The sequence below is a fragment of the Panthera pardus genome, unplaced genomic scaffold (assembly GCF_024362965.1).
Source record: "Panthera pardus isolate Hobbes unplaced genomic scaffold, ASM2436296v1 HiC_scaffold_2, whole genome shotgun sequence".
Taxonomy (NCBI): domain Eukaryota; kingdom Metazoa; phylum Chordata; class Mammalia; order Carnivora; family Felidae; genus Panthera; species Panthera pardus.
The window spans coordinates 59803348-59818709 of NW_026526765.1; the positions used below are offsets into that span (position 1 = coordinate 59803348).

Sequence of the window (15362 nt, forward strand, 5' to 3'; positions counted from 1 at the left end):
GTAACATTCAGAGAAGGGCGAGCAACTGCAAGTTGATGCCCTGACCAGGAACTGAGGCAGTCAGATGGTCACTACAATGAGGATGGATGCCTGAAGCAAGTTTAAGGAGAAGCAAAAAGGCTTAGATGCCAGGCTGAGAAACCTGTCCTCTTCTGAGCTCAGCTAGCCAACGGGGGTAGAGGCAGGCATAGAGGACAGAATAGTATAGCAGTTGAGCCATGACCTCTGGGGCCAGCCAACCAGGCTCAATTCCCAGTGTAGCCTGGATTAGCAGGATGACCTTGAACAAATTACATCATCTCTCTATGCCTACAATTTTCTGTCTGAATCAGAGACTGCAGCAGTTGCACCTTGCTTTTGTGAATATCGAATAAGGTGATCTACATAGTAAGTGTTCATTAAAATTAGTTACTAGAAAGGTATAGTAGTCTTCTGGTTTGATTCTTGCCTTGTGGCTGCTAACTGGCATCTTCCTGGCATGTGGCCTTGTTGGTGTAGAGCACTCTTGTTCTCAAAGTGCGTTTGCATCCATGGTGTCATTTGTTCCTCAGGTGATTACTATCAGGTAGACAGAGCCTGTGTGAGGAGCCTGATTTTTCAGGCTGAAGTGTGTCTGCCAAGACTAACTCAGCATTAAAGCTCCCAGGCTTCCTGATTCCTATGCAGATTGCCTTCAAGTAACCTGAAATCTACGAGGAGTTCTTACTGCTAACTGGGTACCATGGGGGTGGGCAATGGGGAAAATTATTGAACAGGCTTACTTGAGACATTTACAAATCTATATTTTCTCTAAAACCAGGCTCAGTCCCTGGTCATGATTCTTGATACATGTGGAAACATTCAGTTTTATCTCGGAAGTATTGAGAGTGAGGGTCTTAGGCCTTTCTCAGAGTAGTACTGAAACTTCTTTCTACAGCCTTAGGCCATCAAAAGTTTTTACCATCAAGATAGTTTTGTGGAATTCAGTTGCTCACCATACAACAATTTTACTTTCACCAGAGATATATATGTATTTTCAGATTTTATAAGCTACATGGGATTCACTGCAGCTACAGAAACTCTAAGCCCATAAATGTCACTAGATATAAATCATGGGAGGCTGGAAGGTTGTTATGGAAGGAACACTGGACAGAGAGTTAGTGGGTCGAGATGTGTGCTAGCTCTGCTACCTTTCTGGGCAAGTGACTTAACCTCTCAGGGCCTCAGTTTACTCAGTGTTGAAACGCGGATAATAGCAGTGATCATCTGAGGTGGTTATGAGGATTGGATTAAGTGAGGTAGTATGTATGAAGGGTTCAGCATAATGCTGGACAGAAAGCACTCTCTAAATGGTTAGAAAAACTTTGAAAGTATGTTTATAGGTCAGTGCCTCAAAAATTTCTGTAAGCCCTCATTCCCTTCATTCCATTGAAAACCAAGAGAGTTGTCTTTCTTCATTTTTAGTTCACTGGTTATTCTTGGGTTTTTTTGTTGTTTGTTTGTTTGTTCTTAGAGGTAAGTTCTGAAAGGATGCTATATCCTTATTTTGAAATGGATTCAGTTGGGTTGCAAGTACCCTCAATCATTGTTGCCGTACAGCTTGGAAGTAAAGAGGGAGAATTCCAGGGAGAGAGGCAGGACTCTACTTCCCACAAGTTAGCTTCTCTTGTTGGGGGTCCCAAAGTGTTTGCATGTGGCCAGTTTGGATCATTTAGCCTGGTGGTGGTGGTAGATCCATTGGTGAATTGGATGGAATCTGTAAGAGGCAAGGAGTCTGTCATCCTAAAAATGCCCAGAGACACACAGTTTTGCAATTAGGGAGCCTGGGGCTCTAAGATCAATCTTTTTGTCCCTACATCTCTGGAGACTAGAAGTAAATAAAATTCCGTTGGTCTGGTATAAAACATTTAGACCCTTTCTGGGTGACTCTAGCTAAAATCTTGTTTTGGGGCCAGACAGCTAGAATTAATACAAAGAGATAGAATTAAGGTGCTAGCACACTCTATTAGCAGATATTCCTTATTACTCTGAATGTGATTTTTATGGCAAACACTAAATATCCTGTAAGGTATACTTGCTCTGTGCTCATTCTCTGTTTGGAATGTCTTTCCCACATTTCTGCTCAGAGCCAACTTGGAATCTTTCTTCAAGATTCTCAACTGTCATCACCTCCAAGAAATCTTCCCTGAATCCTCAGGCTACACTTAAGTGTCTCTTCTCTGTGCTCCACTGTAATAAATACATATGTCTGCCATTACATTGCATTTAGTGATTTGTCTGCTTATCTAAAGATCTCTCTGCAAAACTGTGAACTCTCATGTCAGGTTGAATATCTGACTAATGCCCATTTCCCAGTGCTTGGCATGCGCCTGATACTAGAAGATGCTCCGTGACTGTGGGGCTCCCTCTGCCCCTGTATCTGTCTGCAACCCATGCTCCCTCCCATCGCCCAGCTTCTGTGTTAGCATCAGAAATACATCAGAATGAGCTGCTGCTTGACTGATCTGAGCCTGTTTGTAAACTTTGTGCACATTCAGATTTAAGAAACAAATAGGATTAATAAGACTGGCAGCATGCAGTAACTCCAAGGCTGGTTACCATTTACAATAAGTCAGTCATGTCAGCGCCTGGTGTGCTCCAATGGTTTCCAGAATGCAAGTAATAGAATTTCTGTAGTTAAGCAGCTGTCACTCCTGGGGCCAGGGATGTTCATGTATAAATCTGTAATTTAGAAGGGTACCTGGCAGAAGGGTTGGTGAAGGGAGGGTTTTCCAAGGCCCTAAGGCCATTGTTGGCCTTGGAACCAAAATTGCCCAAGCACAGAAAATGGAAGTTCTATAGTGTTTTGTTTTGTTTTGTTTTCTCTTTTTTTCCCTCTTGGATCAGAATGCAATTTGTGTAGGAGCTGGGGACAAGCCCATGAATGAATATCGGTCCGTTGTGTACTATCAAGTCAAACAGCCACGGTGGATGGAAACAGTCAAGGTAATAATTATAATAATAATAACAATGATAGCAGCAAACATGTATTTAGGGGCTCTGAGACACCTCCCTAAGACCTGAAGCAATACCCTAGTGTGTGTCCAGTGGTGTGTCAGGGAGTAAAAATGGTGGCCCAAAGCATGAGCAACCTGCTTCTCTTGATCACCCTTCACTGACCCAGGACCAGCCACTAGAGAATTGTCATATGTTCTTCTTGTGGACAGTGTCTAGCCTACCAAGTTATGTCACTCTACTCAGCAGTGAGGAGTGACAGAGCTTGCAAGCAAATGTGAGGCTATAAAAGACCACTTGATGCCTGAAAGATATTCTCTTGGGAATATGTCTCAGACAAAAGTGGCATTAATCACAAATACTCACACTACCAGATTGTCACACTAAGTGGAAGGGAATATCATTCATTGGAAGAAGAGTTTGGAATTAATTCAGTGAACAGGGAAGCTTGAATATCTCTGCCTTGTAATTAGTAGCGGTCTTTATTCGCCCCGTTCTCTGAACCCAAACTGAAGATGTTCGTTTAACTTCCTTTTCTGAGATAGCTACCCAGAGCTCAGTGGTTCTTGCCCTGTCACTTATATTCCTGTTTTCCTCAGTGGGTCTCCCCAAATTCACTCTCTTCAAAATGACCTACCCAACTTCAGGGTCAGAAAGCTATTGGATGGGCCAAGTTGTTTTTCTCTTTTCTGTGTTCTCTTGTACACTAGTTATTTCCCTTTGCTAGCCCTTGTCAGATGGTTGTTAAAATATGCATCTCCCCATGTGAACCATAAGCTTTTTGAGTTGCAGGGCCTCTGCCTTACACTAACATGGCCAGCACATCACATGACCATAGCTTGGAGTAGCCATTAAATTCACAGCAAAAGAATGAATTGGACTGCAGTCGTTCATGAGGTTCTCAGAAAAATCCCTTTCTTCTGTCTGAAATTACAAATGATGGATCTCTTCAGGCTCAAATTTCATTTTCTGGAGCAGAAAGTGTCCCAAAGTATACATCGGTTTGGCCTTTAATAGTCATCTCTACAGTGTAAACTTGTCCCTTTAAAAAATCAAAGTGGCTTCCTCACAGGTAGCTAAACTTTGCTTTGGCTTGAATTGCAAGTTATGGAGAGAACTGTGAGGTGTTGGGAGGTGGCCAGTCCATGGCCAGGCCTGATACATATCAATCAAGTGTTCAATAGACCACCCTCTGGGCAGTGAAATGGGTGACCAAGGAGTGGGTGATTTGGCTCAGTGGCTTCAAAGGTAAAAACATCTGGGTATCTGTCCAGCCAAGGATGGGAATGAGCCCTAGGGTTTTCCAAAATATTATTGGATTTAAGCATTTTTATGAATTTTCATAAACAAGAGTCCTCAGGCATACCCTGTAATGACCATTGTTAATTTGCTAAGCCCTGCTGCAATTGCCAGAACTCCTGGAGTGTGTAAGGAAAATGTGCATTGTGCAGTGTGCAGTGCATCGAATCCTGTGCTAAAGTTATGTGACTTTTATATCAATTTGGGGAGATTCATTTTAACCCACTATAATTTACGAACCTCTTTTCATTGGCTAGGAATGCAATTTGCCAAATGGATTACATTTGGTACTTTATTTTCTCTTCATAGCTAGTTCTTATGTAATTTATTTACAGTTCATCAGGCTTGATGGATGGATAATAAATCAGCATGCAGCTCTCTCAGTTAAATGGTCAGGCTGCCTTGTGCGGGGGGTGGGGGTGCTGGAGTGGGAAAAGCTGTTTAACTCATTGTCTCCTGAATTCTGGTTTCTGCCTACCAAGGTGGCTGTCCCTATTGAAGACATGCAGAGAATCCATCTGAGATTCATGTTTCGACATCGGTCATCCCTGGAATGTGAGTACCTGACCAAGTGGCATCTCTGAAGCTCCTCTAAGGAGAGAAAAATGAGATAACTGGGTGACCCATGTGTCGTTTTCTTTCCTGACCTCACAATGCTATTTCCAGCTAAAGATAAAGGAGAAAAGAACTTTGCCATGTCCTATGTGAAGTTGATGAAGGAAGATGGGACCACTCTGCAAGATGGGTGCCATGACTTGGTCGTCCTAAAGGTACCATGAGTTGGATTAACTCTGCAGTGAGTAGGGTCCAGGAATCCAAGGGAAGATGGCAGGATTGCTTAGTGGTTAACAGCAGGGACCACAGAATCACACACACCAGGGTTTACCAGCCATGTGGCCTTGTGCAAAATCTTAACTTCTCTGCCTCTGTTTCCCTCTCTATGAGCCCTCAGTGAATAATTGTGAGTATCATATGAGACCGCTCCTGTAAACACAACTGTGATGGGTACATGGAACATTGAATATGTGGAAAAGGTTATTGTTACATACAGAATAGGCTATTGACTGTAAAGAGCCCTGTGGGACATATAAAAGACCAGCAAGAAACACTTGAGAGATGCCTCACTATTGCTAATGGCAACATATCAGATGCTGGGATCCTGATCCTGCCCCTGACTAAATCTGGAATCATCTCACATGTCTCCCTGAGTGTCAGTTTTCTTTTTTCTTAAGTGTGATGGTAATATTTATGACTAACCAGTGAGATGACCCATGTGGAAGGGCTGTGTATAAAAGGGTGTATAGATATCGGCCGTCATTATTTTACATCATGAGACTTGGACTATTTTCAAGAAGTGGGGAGGTTTGCCTTGATCTCACTCACATGCTTTCCTGCAACCCCTCTTATGGCAGCAGGATGCCTATGCTAGCACCTGACTGGAGACAAAGCATGTGGTTGTGAAACAGGACAGGCACAGGGATCCAACTCTTGTCCTTGGCTTTTTCAACCTTGGGGGCTGAAAACATCCTTTTGCCTATGGTCTCCATGGCAAGCATAGCCTCATCAAGGCTTAATTATAAGGTACTCTTCTCTGAGTCTCTCTGGCTTTTCTGGAAACCCACACCTCCCTTCTTCTGCACAGCTGCTGTCTTCTCATTTATGACACATCAAGGTAGTTCTTCGCTTGAAAGCCATTCTTCCCCAACATATTGTGAACTCACTGGAGGCAGGGGCCCAGTTGTAGTCAGTTTTCTATTTACTTATCTTCCTTAAGTCTCCCTTTTCTTATCTGTAAACTGAGAGTGATAGCAATGTATACGACAGTGCCAGTAGCAATTGTGAGGTTTAAATGGAATGAACTAAAGCATACTTAGTGCATACTTAGTACTTAGTGCAGTATCCAGTACAGAGTAAGGGATCCATAAACATTAACTCCTATAATGCCTACCTCTAATCATTCATTTCCACATTCCAAGGGACTTAGGTGTCTATCAACTCTGTTAAGAGCTCTATATGAATTATTCCCATTTAGTCTGCTCAAAATTTCTAGGAAGTAGGTAATATGATTAATCGTCGGTTTAATCACGAGAAAAATGAGACACATCCAAACAATGTGTTCAAGATGACACAGACTTGTGAGTGGTAGAATAGGGTCTAGATCCCAGGACTTTCAGATTCTGGTGCCTTTGCTGTTAATTTCTCCTTTAACCTGATTCCTTGTCTTGCTCATGGGCATGTGTTAAGATCTCAAGGAATGTAGGCGGAATCACAATGAACTGCCAGGGGAATCTTCAAATTCCCTTTGTACTGTTAATGAAGTCCACAGAGCCTTCAAATGGTTGGTCAATCTTTTTTCCATTAATGTAACTTTGGGTTCTTGCCTGGTTTGTGGAAAGATAGCGCTGCCATACCAGCTGACATTTACTGCTTCTCTGATGATTTTTTAAATTCTGATCCTCTGCACCTTACAATATGTAAGGTGGCCACTTCAAGCTCTGTGTGGCATTGGGCATGTACCCACGGCTTGGGGAAATAACCAAGGTGTTTTTCCCAGGGGGAGAGTAAGAAGATGGAGGATGCCAGTGCTTACCTGACACTTCCTTCTTATCGACACCATGTGGAAAACAAGGGGGCCACCTTGAGTCGAAGCTCCAGCAGTGTTGGGGGGCTCTCTGTCAGCTCCCGGGATGTATTCTCCATTTCCACCCTGGTGTGTTCCACAAAGCTCACCCAGAATGGTAATGAAACCATCAAGAGTTGTGTATATGTAGTGCGTGTGTATGTATGTAAGTCCAGGAAGGTTCTGAATGAACAGTTTAGTCTAGTAATAGTAATTCAGCTTATCTGGACTCTATTTCAGTGGGCTTGCTGGGTTTGCTTAAGTGGCGTATGAAGCCTCAGCTGCTACAGGAAAACTTAGAAAAATTGAAGATTGTCGATGGAGAGGAAGTGGTAAAGGTCAGTGGGGCTTCGTTGTGTTTGTATTCATCCACCAGTGACAGAGATTTAAATCATGGGTGGCTTCTGGGGGCAAATGAAGTGTTGAGAAAGATGGGACTTTTTCTCTAACAGTGGGACATAATGTCTCAGATTGCCATGAGAAACCTTTACTGGGAAATCCAGAGGCTGATTTGGTTCAATGATGCTGAAAACATGTTGAGTGGTAAAAAACTATGGTTGTGTTTAGTTTCTGGAAGGAGATCAGCCTGGGTGTAGATCTCAGCTCAACCACTCGCCAACTTTATGTGATAATACAGATGTGACATATTTTGCAGGGTTGTTGTGAGCATTCAAGGCAATAATATTTAAAAATTACTTAGTGTCGTCTCTTACACAATGTTCTACTAAACACGTAAATCATACAGAGTTCAATAAATAGTAACTATTCATTATTTTTGTTGGTATAAATTGCTAAAAAGTGTGATCTTTTAGTACTACCTACTGTTAGTGTTAGAAATAAAAAGTATTCTTAGTTCCTGTTGCTTACAGAGTATTATGCATCATACATGAAAGAGAAAGACATCAGGGCTCACATTTTAAGTGAAACAAGCAGGAAATAATACACATGTCAGATGTATTGTTGTGTCCACATGGTGTTGGAGAATATAGTGTCTGAGGTACAGATCTAATGAAGCAACCTTCTCTTCAATTCTATAAATTGGGATAAATATTTCCCACAGGTCTTGGTGATCTTGTTTCCTCAGGAATTTGGTCAGCTAGAAACTCTGAGATTAAACATCTGTATTTGGTAGCTCTGTGTTTTCAGGGACTATAGGAAATATTGACCCATTTCCTAGGAAGGAAGAGTATCAGATTTTAGTTAATTTTCCATACATGGAGAAGCAAAGGTAGAATTTTCAGATCAGTGCTTTAAATGTGCACCATTGATCCACCTGCCTGATTCAGCAGTAGAAGGAAAATTCTCCAGACATCCTTTCATAAGGTCTATCATGTTTGGACAGCTTGGAGAAGCATCGAGGAGGGAATTACATTGTCTCTACCTTTGCATTATATTTTTATTTTTCTAAAAAAATGTTATTAAAGTATATACACACCCTAAGAGTACAGTTCACTGTATTTTTACACACGTACATACTGATATACACACCGTCTAGATCAAGATACAGAACATTTTTGGCATTGAAGTAGACTCTCTCTTACTCCTTCTCAACCTCCCTTATACTGACTGCCATCATAGATTTTTTTTTGCCTGTTCTTGAATTTCATAAAAATAGAGTAATGAATATTGTACATTGTTGTGTCTGACTTATCATACTCTACACAGTTCTCATGAGGGTTATCCTTGTTGTTGAATGTAGAAGTAGTTTGCTCTTTTTTATTACTACGGAGTATTCTGTGTTATTAAAACACTGTCATATATTCATTCATGCTGTTGATTGGCAGTTGGGTTGCTCCAAGTTCTGGCTCTTGTGAAGAAAGCTCCCTGGACCTTTTGAAGGCAGCACGTCTTGGATGTGTACTCTCATTCCCTTAGGGATACACTGAGGAGTGGAATTTCTTCACTCTTCTAATGTGACCTTCATTACTTTGTCCAGTTTCTCCAGGATACTCTGGATGCCCTCTTCAATATCATGATGGAGCATTCTCAAAGTAATGAGTACGACATCCTCGTCTTCGATGCATTGGTAAGAAAGAAGGGACTGGTGTTTAGTGACATTAGACATTAGTGTGTGTCTCACTGTGAGAATACTGAGAACTTGTGTCCCCTGTGGCCCTTCCGTGAATCTTTTTGGAGGCACTGTAACTTTTGGCAATTAGAGCAATGAATGAGCAGCTGAGGATTTGGGGAGTTTGTGTTTGTTTCTAGTTCATTTGAAAGCATGGTAGGATGAGTTAAAGGGGAATTTTAAATGTTGATGTCATATTAGTACTGGCTGCAAGTACATGAAGCTAGATGCCATGAATAATGGCTTCAGCTTTCCATGAATGCCGGGAGCTTGTCTTGGCCAGGTTATGAAGCACCCAAAATGTTTCCTACCTTCTTCTTTCTCATAGTTTCCAAATTCCCAGCATCATTACATCCTCCTGCCCACTCAGAACATTTTATGGTAGCACACAATCCCAGTCCTTCCTCTAACATCTTCCCAAATGATCTGTTCCTCCTCTGTGTCCCAACTCATGTTTTCTTAGTGTCATGTCCACATTAGGGTATCAGTGGCCAATGAAGTCTTAGTGCATTAACTGCTTGTGTCAGTGACATTTACATTTTAAAGAGGTTACTTGGAAACAACTGTGACTTAATCCAGTGCTTCCCAGAGGGCTTCTGGAAAGGTAACCTGTAAGAAGTGCTAGACATCGTATGACCCTCTCAGAGATTCACAATGCATGTAGATATGTTAAAGACTCCAAAAAACCCTGAAGTAAAGACGACAGTCTAACAATGATATCCTGAAATCTGTGAAACTTACCTGACCATGAAGCCCTTTTATCCTATAACACCCTGTAACACACTTCATGAAATGCCTTTTAGGAGAGATACTACCATAATGAAAAGGACTAACAATATATTAGTGAGTTAATTCCTGGGCAAAATAATTTTGCTGGAGATTTAATTATGCCATGTGACTATGGCTTCCTGCCTTGGGTCTGACCCCCAAACCCTGATTCCTTGAATCTTCTTCAGATCTACATAATAGGACTCATTGCTGACCGGAAATTCCAGCACTTCAACACTGTTCTGGAGGCTTACATTCAACAGCATTTCAGTGCCACCTTGGCTTACAAGTAAGTTACTGTACATATGGGAGTTTCTTGTCCATCTCCTGCTTGCCCTGCCAGGATGCCCAGGGCACAAGGATCTTGAGTATTTTCCTTTTGTACCAGGCTGTGTGAGTTCTCCCTTTCTGATAAGACCCAGTCCATGATGGATTATTTGAATTAAATAAAAATGTGCAAACCCATAGGTTAGAAAGAATATTTTATTGTGGTAGCAGTACATGAAAGCATTCATTCATTCAGTCGGTCAGCCAGCATTTATTGAGCAGGACTTGAAGTAGACACTGGGATTCAGAGGCTAGAGAAGGGAAAGTGTACATTCCAAGTAGCCCATTATAGCTTGGACACAGGGAACTGATGGTTACAGATAGGAGGTGATGCTGGAGAGGTTGGGAGAGACCAGTTTTCCAAAGGGCCTTGAAGTTTAGGCCAAATAGTTTGAAGTCTGCTTCACTGGTAATGAAGAAACATGGAAAGTTTCTCAGTAAGGGAATTCCATGATAATACCAGAAGTTTATTTTATAGGAAGCAAATGCTGAAAAGAACATTATCACCACCATTATTTCCACTCATATCCTGATTATGACTAGCTTTCCCAGTCAAAAGATTTTTTGCCTCACTAGTTTTTCCTTTGCTGGCTTTTTATGGGCAGGAAATACTAATTTACTCCCTGTATTAAATACATATATTTTAAGCAGAGTTATTTTTATGGCTGTAAATGAGTGAGTAAGCTTAGCTGTACCACCACCTTTAACCTTTGATTGAATGCTTTATAATTTACTGAGCAAACTAATCACCATGCTGTGAGTTAGAAAGAGATGTATTTTCAAAATATAATCCCTTATTCAGGAAATTGATGACGGTGCTGAAGACTTACTTGGATACCTCCAGCAGAGGGGAGCAATGTGAGCCGATCCTACGAACTCTGAAAGCTTTGGAATATGTGTTCAAGTTCATTGTTCGGTCGAGGACATTATTTTCACAGTGAGTGCTTGTTATGTAAGAGTGATTGATTAGTTCTGCAGTTCCTCTGGGATACAACGTGTTTGTGTCATCGGAGAGATTCTTTTATAAAATTACAACCAGCCATTGATCAAAAACAACTTAAAAATCCAACACAGAGAGTTATGAATAGGTTATAATTGTTCCCTCTAAGCTCATTCGGGGAAAAATATAAATCTTCACATGTTATAGAGTTATGTTTCATCCAATGGACTTGATTTGTGATTTGAGGCTCTTCTGTATTTCATCTATAATTCTTCATTTGATTTGAGATATGGTGAAAACTTTCCAGGAATCCTCAATGATAGAGGTACCGGGAGTGGAGAGAGCAGAACTTGGGGAGTTTGACAGTTATTTGGCTCTAGCAAGTTGTGCATGACAGATGAGCTGGTATTTGCAGTTGATCTATCTGTCCTTGAGATCCTAGTAGCCAACAATTGAGCTGACGTGTTAGAACACCTAAGAGATTTGATGTTTGATGAACAGTGTTACAGAGGTTACCTGCTCTTTTGAAGGCCTTCAGAGATGGAGGCATTCAAATGCAACCTGCAAAAGAATGGTTTATGTTCATCCTGGCTATAAGGAAGGTAAAGCTAGGCAGGGGATTGGTTGTGGTTGTGTGTACGATCAGGTTGGTTGTGTGTGATGGGAGGTAAGAAAAAACATACGTGGAATGTATTGTCTGGATTCTCATCAGTGCAGATGAAGAACATTCAACTTAAACTGATTTAGGAAGAGTAGGACTTTATTTTATTTCACATTTTTTAAAAATCCAGAGGGCAGTTGGCCTCAGGTATGGCTGGATCAAGATACTGAATGCCATCAGGATAGTCCCTGTCTCTCTAGATCTTGCCTCTGCTTTCCTTTTGTTGGTTACCTTCTGAGGCAAGTTTTTAAATGTTAAAGCCACTGGAAGCCTCAGGTTCGTATTCTAATTTAAACAACTGTAAGTTCTTTGTTGTTCCAGTAAAATCCTGTGCCAAGAACTATCTTTGATCATGTGCTAAGGAAACAGTATGACCAAGGAAATGAATATGCAGATTATGTGTTTGTGGTCTCATGTGTACCTCTGGAGCCATGGGTTGGGTCACCCACTTATTGTATAGACTTGTTTAATTGGAGAGATGGCTTCCGAAAAGACAGTAGAAGTCTGTTGTCATCATTTTGATCATGACAATTGATGGGCTACAAAAGTTTCATACTCAACAAGGCATCTGAAATGTTAATCATTTCGGATTGTCCTGAAACATTCTTTGAGATTTCAGGTGAGAATAGAAAGAGATGACTGTCTTGTACCATGTCACAAAACATATGTCATGTGCATTCTTCTTTTTTTAAGATTCTTTTTCAAGTCTATTTTTCCCTTTTAGAATTGATGCAAATTTTACATTTTATTTATTTATTTATTTATTTATTTATTTATTTATTAATAATTTAAATCCAAGTTAGTTAACATATAGTGTAGTAACAGTTTCAGGAGTAGAATTTAGTGATTCATCACTGACATGTAATACCCATTGCTCATCCCAACAAGTGCCCTCCTTGATGCCCATCACCCAACTCCCCTCCAGCAATCGTCAGTTGGTTCTCTGTATTTAAGAGTCTCTTATAGTTTTCCTCCCTCTGTTTTTCTTATTTTTCCTTCCCTTCCCCTATGTTCATCTATTGTGTTTCTTAAATTACACATATGAGTGAAATCATATGATATTTGTCTTTCTTTGACTGACTTATTTTGTTTAGCATAATACATTCTAGTTCCATCTACGTTGTTGCAAATGGCAAGATTTCATTCTTTTTGATGGCTGAGTAGTTTTCCATATCTTCTTTATCTGTTCATCAGTCCATGGACATTTGGGCTTGTTCCATAATTTGGCTCTTATTGATAGTGCTGCTATAAACATTGGGTTACATGTGCCCCTTTGAATCAGCATTTTTGTATCCTTTGGATAAATACCTAGTAGTACAATTGCTGGTTCATAGGGTAGCTCTATTTTTAGTTTTTTGAGGAACCTCCATACTGTTTTCCAGAGTGGCTGTACCAGTTTACATTCCCACCAATAGTGCAAAAGGGTTCCCTTTTCTCTACATCCTCACCAACATCTGTTATTTCCTGAGTTGTTAATTTTAGCTATTCTGACAGGTGTGAGGTAGTATCTCATGGTGGTTTTAATTTGTATTTCCCTGATTATGAGTGATGTTGAGAGTCTTTTCATGTGTCTGTTAGCCATCTGGATGTCTTCTTTGGAAAAATGTCTATTCATGTCTTCTGCCCATTTCTTCACTGGATTATTTGTTTTTTGGGTGTTAAGTTTGATTAGTTGTCTATAGAATTTGGATACTAACCCTTTATCTGATATGTCATTTGCAAATATCTTCTCCCATTTCATAGGCTGCCTAGAGTTTTGTTGATTGTTTACTTTGCTGTGAAGAAGATGTTTATATTGATGATGTCCCAACAGTTCATTTTTTCTTTTGTTTTCTTTGTCTCTGGAGACATGTCTAGTAAGAAGTTGCTACAGCTGATGTCAAAGAGATTGCTGCCTGTTTTCTTCTTTAGGATTTTGATGGTTTCCTGACTCACATTTGGGTCTTTAATCATTTTGAATTTATTTTGTATGTGATGTAAGAAAGTGGTCCAGTTGCATTTTTTGCATGTTGCTGTCCAGATTTCCCAACACCATTTGCTGGAGAGACTGTCTTTATTCCATTGGATATTCTTTCCTGCTTTGTTGAAGATTAGTTGGCCATATATTTGTGGGTCCATTTGTGGGCTCTCTATTCTGTTCCATTGATCTATGTGTCTGTTTTTGTGCCAGTATCATATGTCTTGATGATTACAGCTTTGTAATAAAGCTTGAAGTCCGGGATTGCGATCCTTCCAGCTTTGGTATTTTTTCCAACATTACTTTGGCTATTTGGGGTCTTTTCTGGTTCCATACAAATTTTATAATTTTTTGTTCTAGCTCTGTGAAGAATGTGGTATTATTTTGATAAGGATTACATTGAATGTGTAGATTGCTTTGGGTAGTATCGACATTTTAACAATATTTGTCCTTCCAATCCATGAGCATGGAATGTTTGTTTTTCCATTTCTTGTGTCTTCTTCAATTTCTTTCATAAGCTTACTATAGTTTTCAGTGTACAGATCTTTATCCTCTTTGGTTAGGTTTATTCCTAGATATCTTATGGTTTTTGGTGCAATTGTAAATGGGACCAATTTCTTGATTTCTCTTTCAGCAGCTTCATTATTAGTGTATAGAAATGCAGCTGATTTCTGTATGTTGATTTTTATATCCTGTGACTTTGCTGAAATTATGTATCAGTTCTAGCATTTTTTTGGTGAAGTGTTTCAGGTTTCCACATAGAGTATCATTTCATCTGTAAAGAGTTAAAGTTTGACCTCTTCGTTGCCAATTTGGATGCCTTTTATTTCTTTTTGTTGTCTGATTGCTGAGGGTAGGACTTCTAGTACTCCGTTGAACAACAATGGTGAGAGTGGACATTCCTGACGGTAGGGGGAAAGCTCTCAGTTTTTCCGCATTGAGGATGATATTAGCTGTGGGTCTTTCATATATGGCCTTTATTATGTTGAGGTATGTACCTTCTATCTCTACTTTCTTGGAGGTTTTTACCAAAGAAGGATACTGTGTTTTGTCAAATGCTTTTTCTACATCTCTTGAGAGGATCATGTGGTTCTTATCCTTTTTTTTTTAAATTAATGTGATGTATCACATTGGTTGATTTGTGAATATTGAACCAGCCATGAAGCCCAGAAATAAATCCCCCTTGATCATGGTGAATAATTTTTTTTTAACGTGCTGTTGAATTAGACTTGCTAGTATCTTGTTAAGAATTTTTGCATCCATGTTCATCAAGGAAATTAGTCTGTAATTCTCCTCTTTAGTAGGGTCTTTGTATGGTTTTGGAATCAAGGTAATGCTGACCTCATGGAATGAGTTTGGAAGTTTTCCTTCCATTTCTGTTTTTTGGAACAGTTTGAGAAGAATTAGTATTAACTCTTCTTTAAATGTTTGGTAGAATTCCTATGGGAAGCCATTGGCCCTAGATTCATGTTTGTTGGGAGATCTTTGATTACTGACTCAATTTCTTTACTGGTTATGGGTCTGTTCAAATTTTCTATTTCTTCATATTTCAGTTTTGGTAGTTTTTATGTTTCTAGGAACATCCATTTCTTCCAGATTGCCCAATTTGTTGGCAATTTGCTCATAATATTCTCTTATTATTGTTTGTATTTTTGCAGTGTTGGTTGTGATTTTCCCTCTTTCATTTGTGACTCTATTTATTTTGGTCCTTTCCTTTTTTTCTTTCTTTTTTCTTTTCTTCTTCTTCTT

At 39.9% G+C, this 15362-nt stretch overlaps 1 protein-coding gene across 1 annotated transcript in view; it reads left to right on the plus strand.

Annotated features, from left to right (window-relative positions):
• DOCK2 (dedicator of cytokinesis 2) overlaps positions 1 to 15362 on the plus strand; it is a 413845-nt gene that overhangs the window by 68310 nt on the left and 330173 nt on the right. Inside the window, exons 15-22 of the mRNA XM_053907087.1 lie at positions 2866 to 2964; positions 4755 to 4827; positions 4939 to 5042; positions 6827 to 7010; positions 7133 to 7230; positions 8829 to 8918; positions 9917 to 10017; positions 10858 to 10992. Coding sequence (XP_053763062.1) covers positions 2866 to 2964; positions 4755 to 4827; positions 4939 to 5042; positions 6827 to 7010; positions 7133 to 7230; positions 8829 to 8918; positions 9917 to 10017; positions 10858 to 10992 — 884 coding nt within the window. The remainder of the gene's footprint in view (positions 1 to 2865; positions 2965 to 4754; positions 4828 to 4938; positions 5043 to 6826; positions 7011 to 7132; positions 7231 to 8828; positions 8919 to 9916; positions 10018 to 10857; positions 10993 to 15362) is intronic.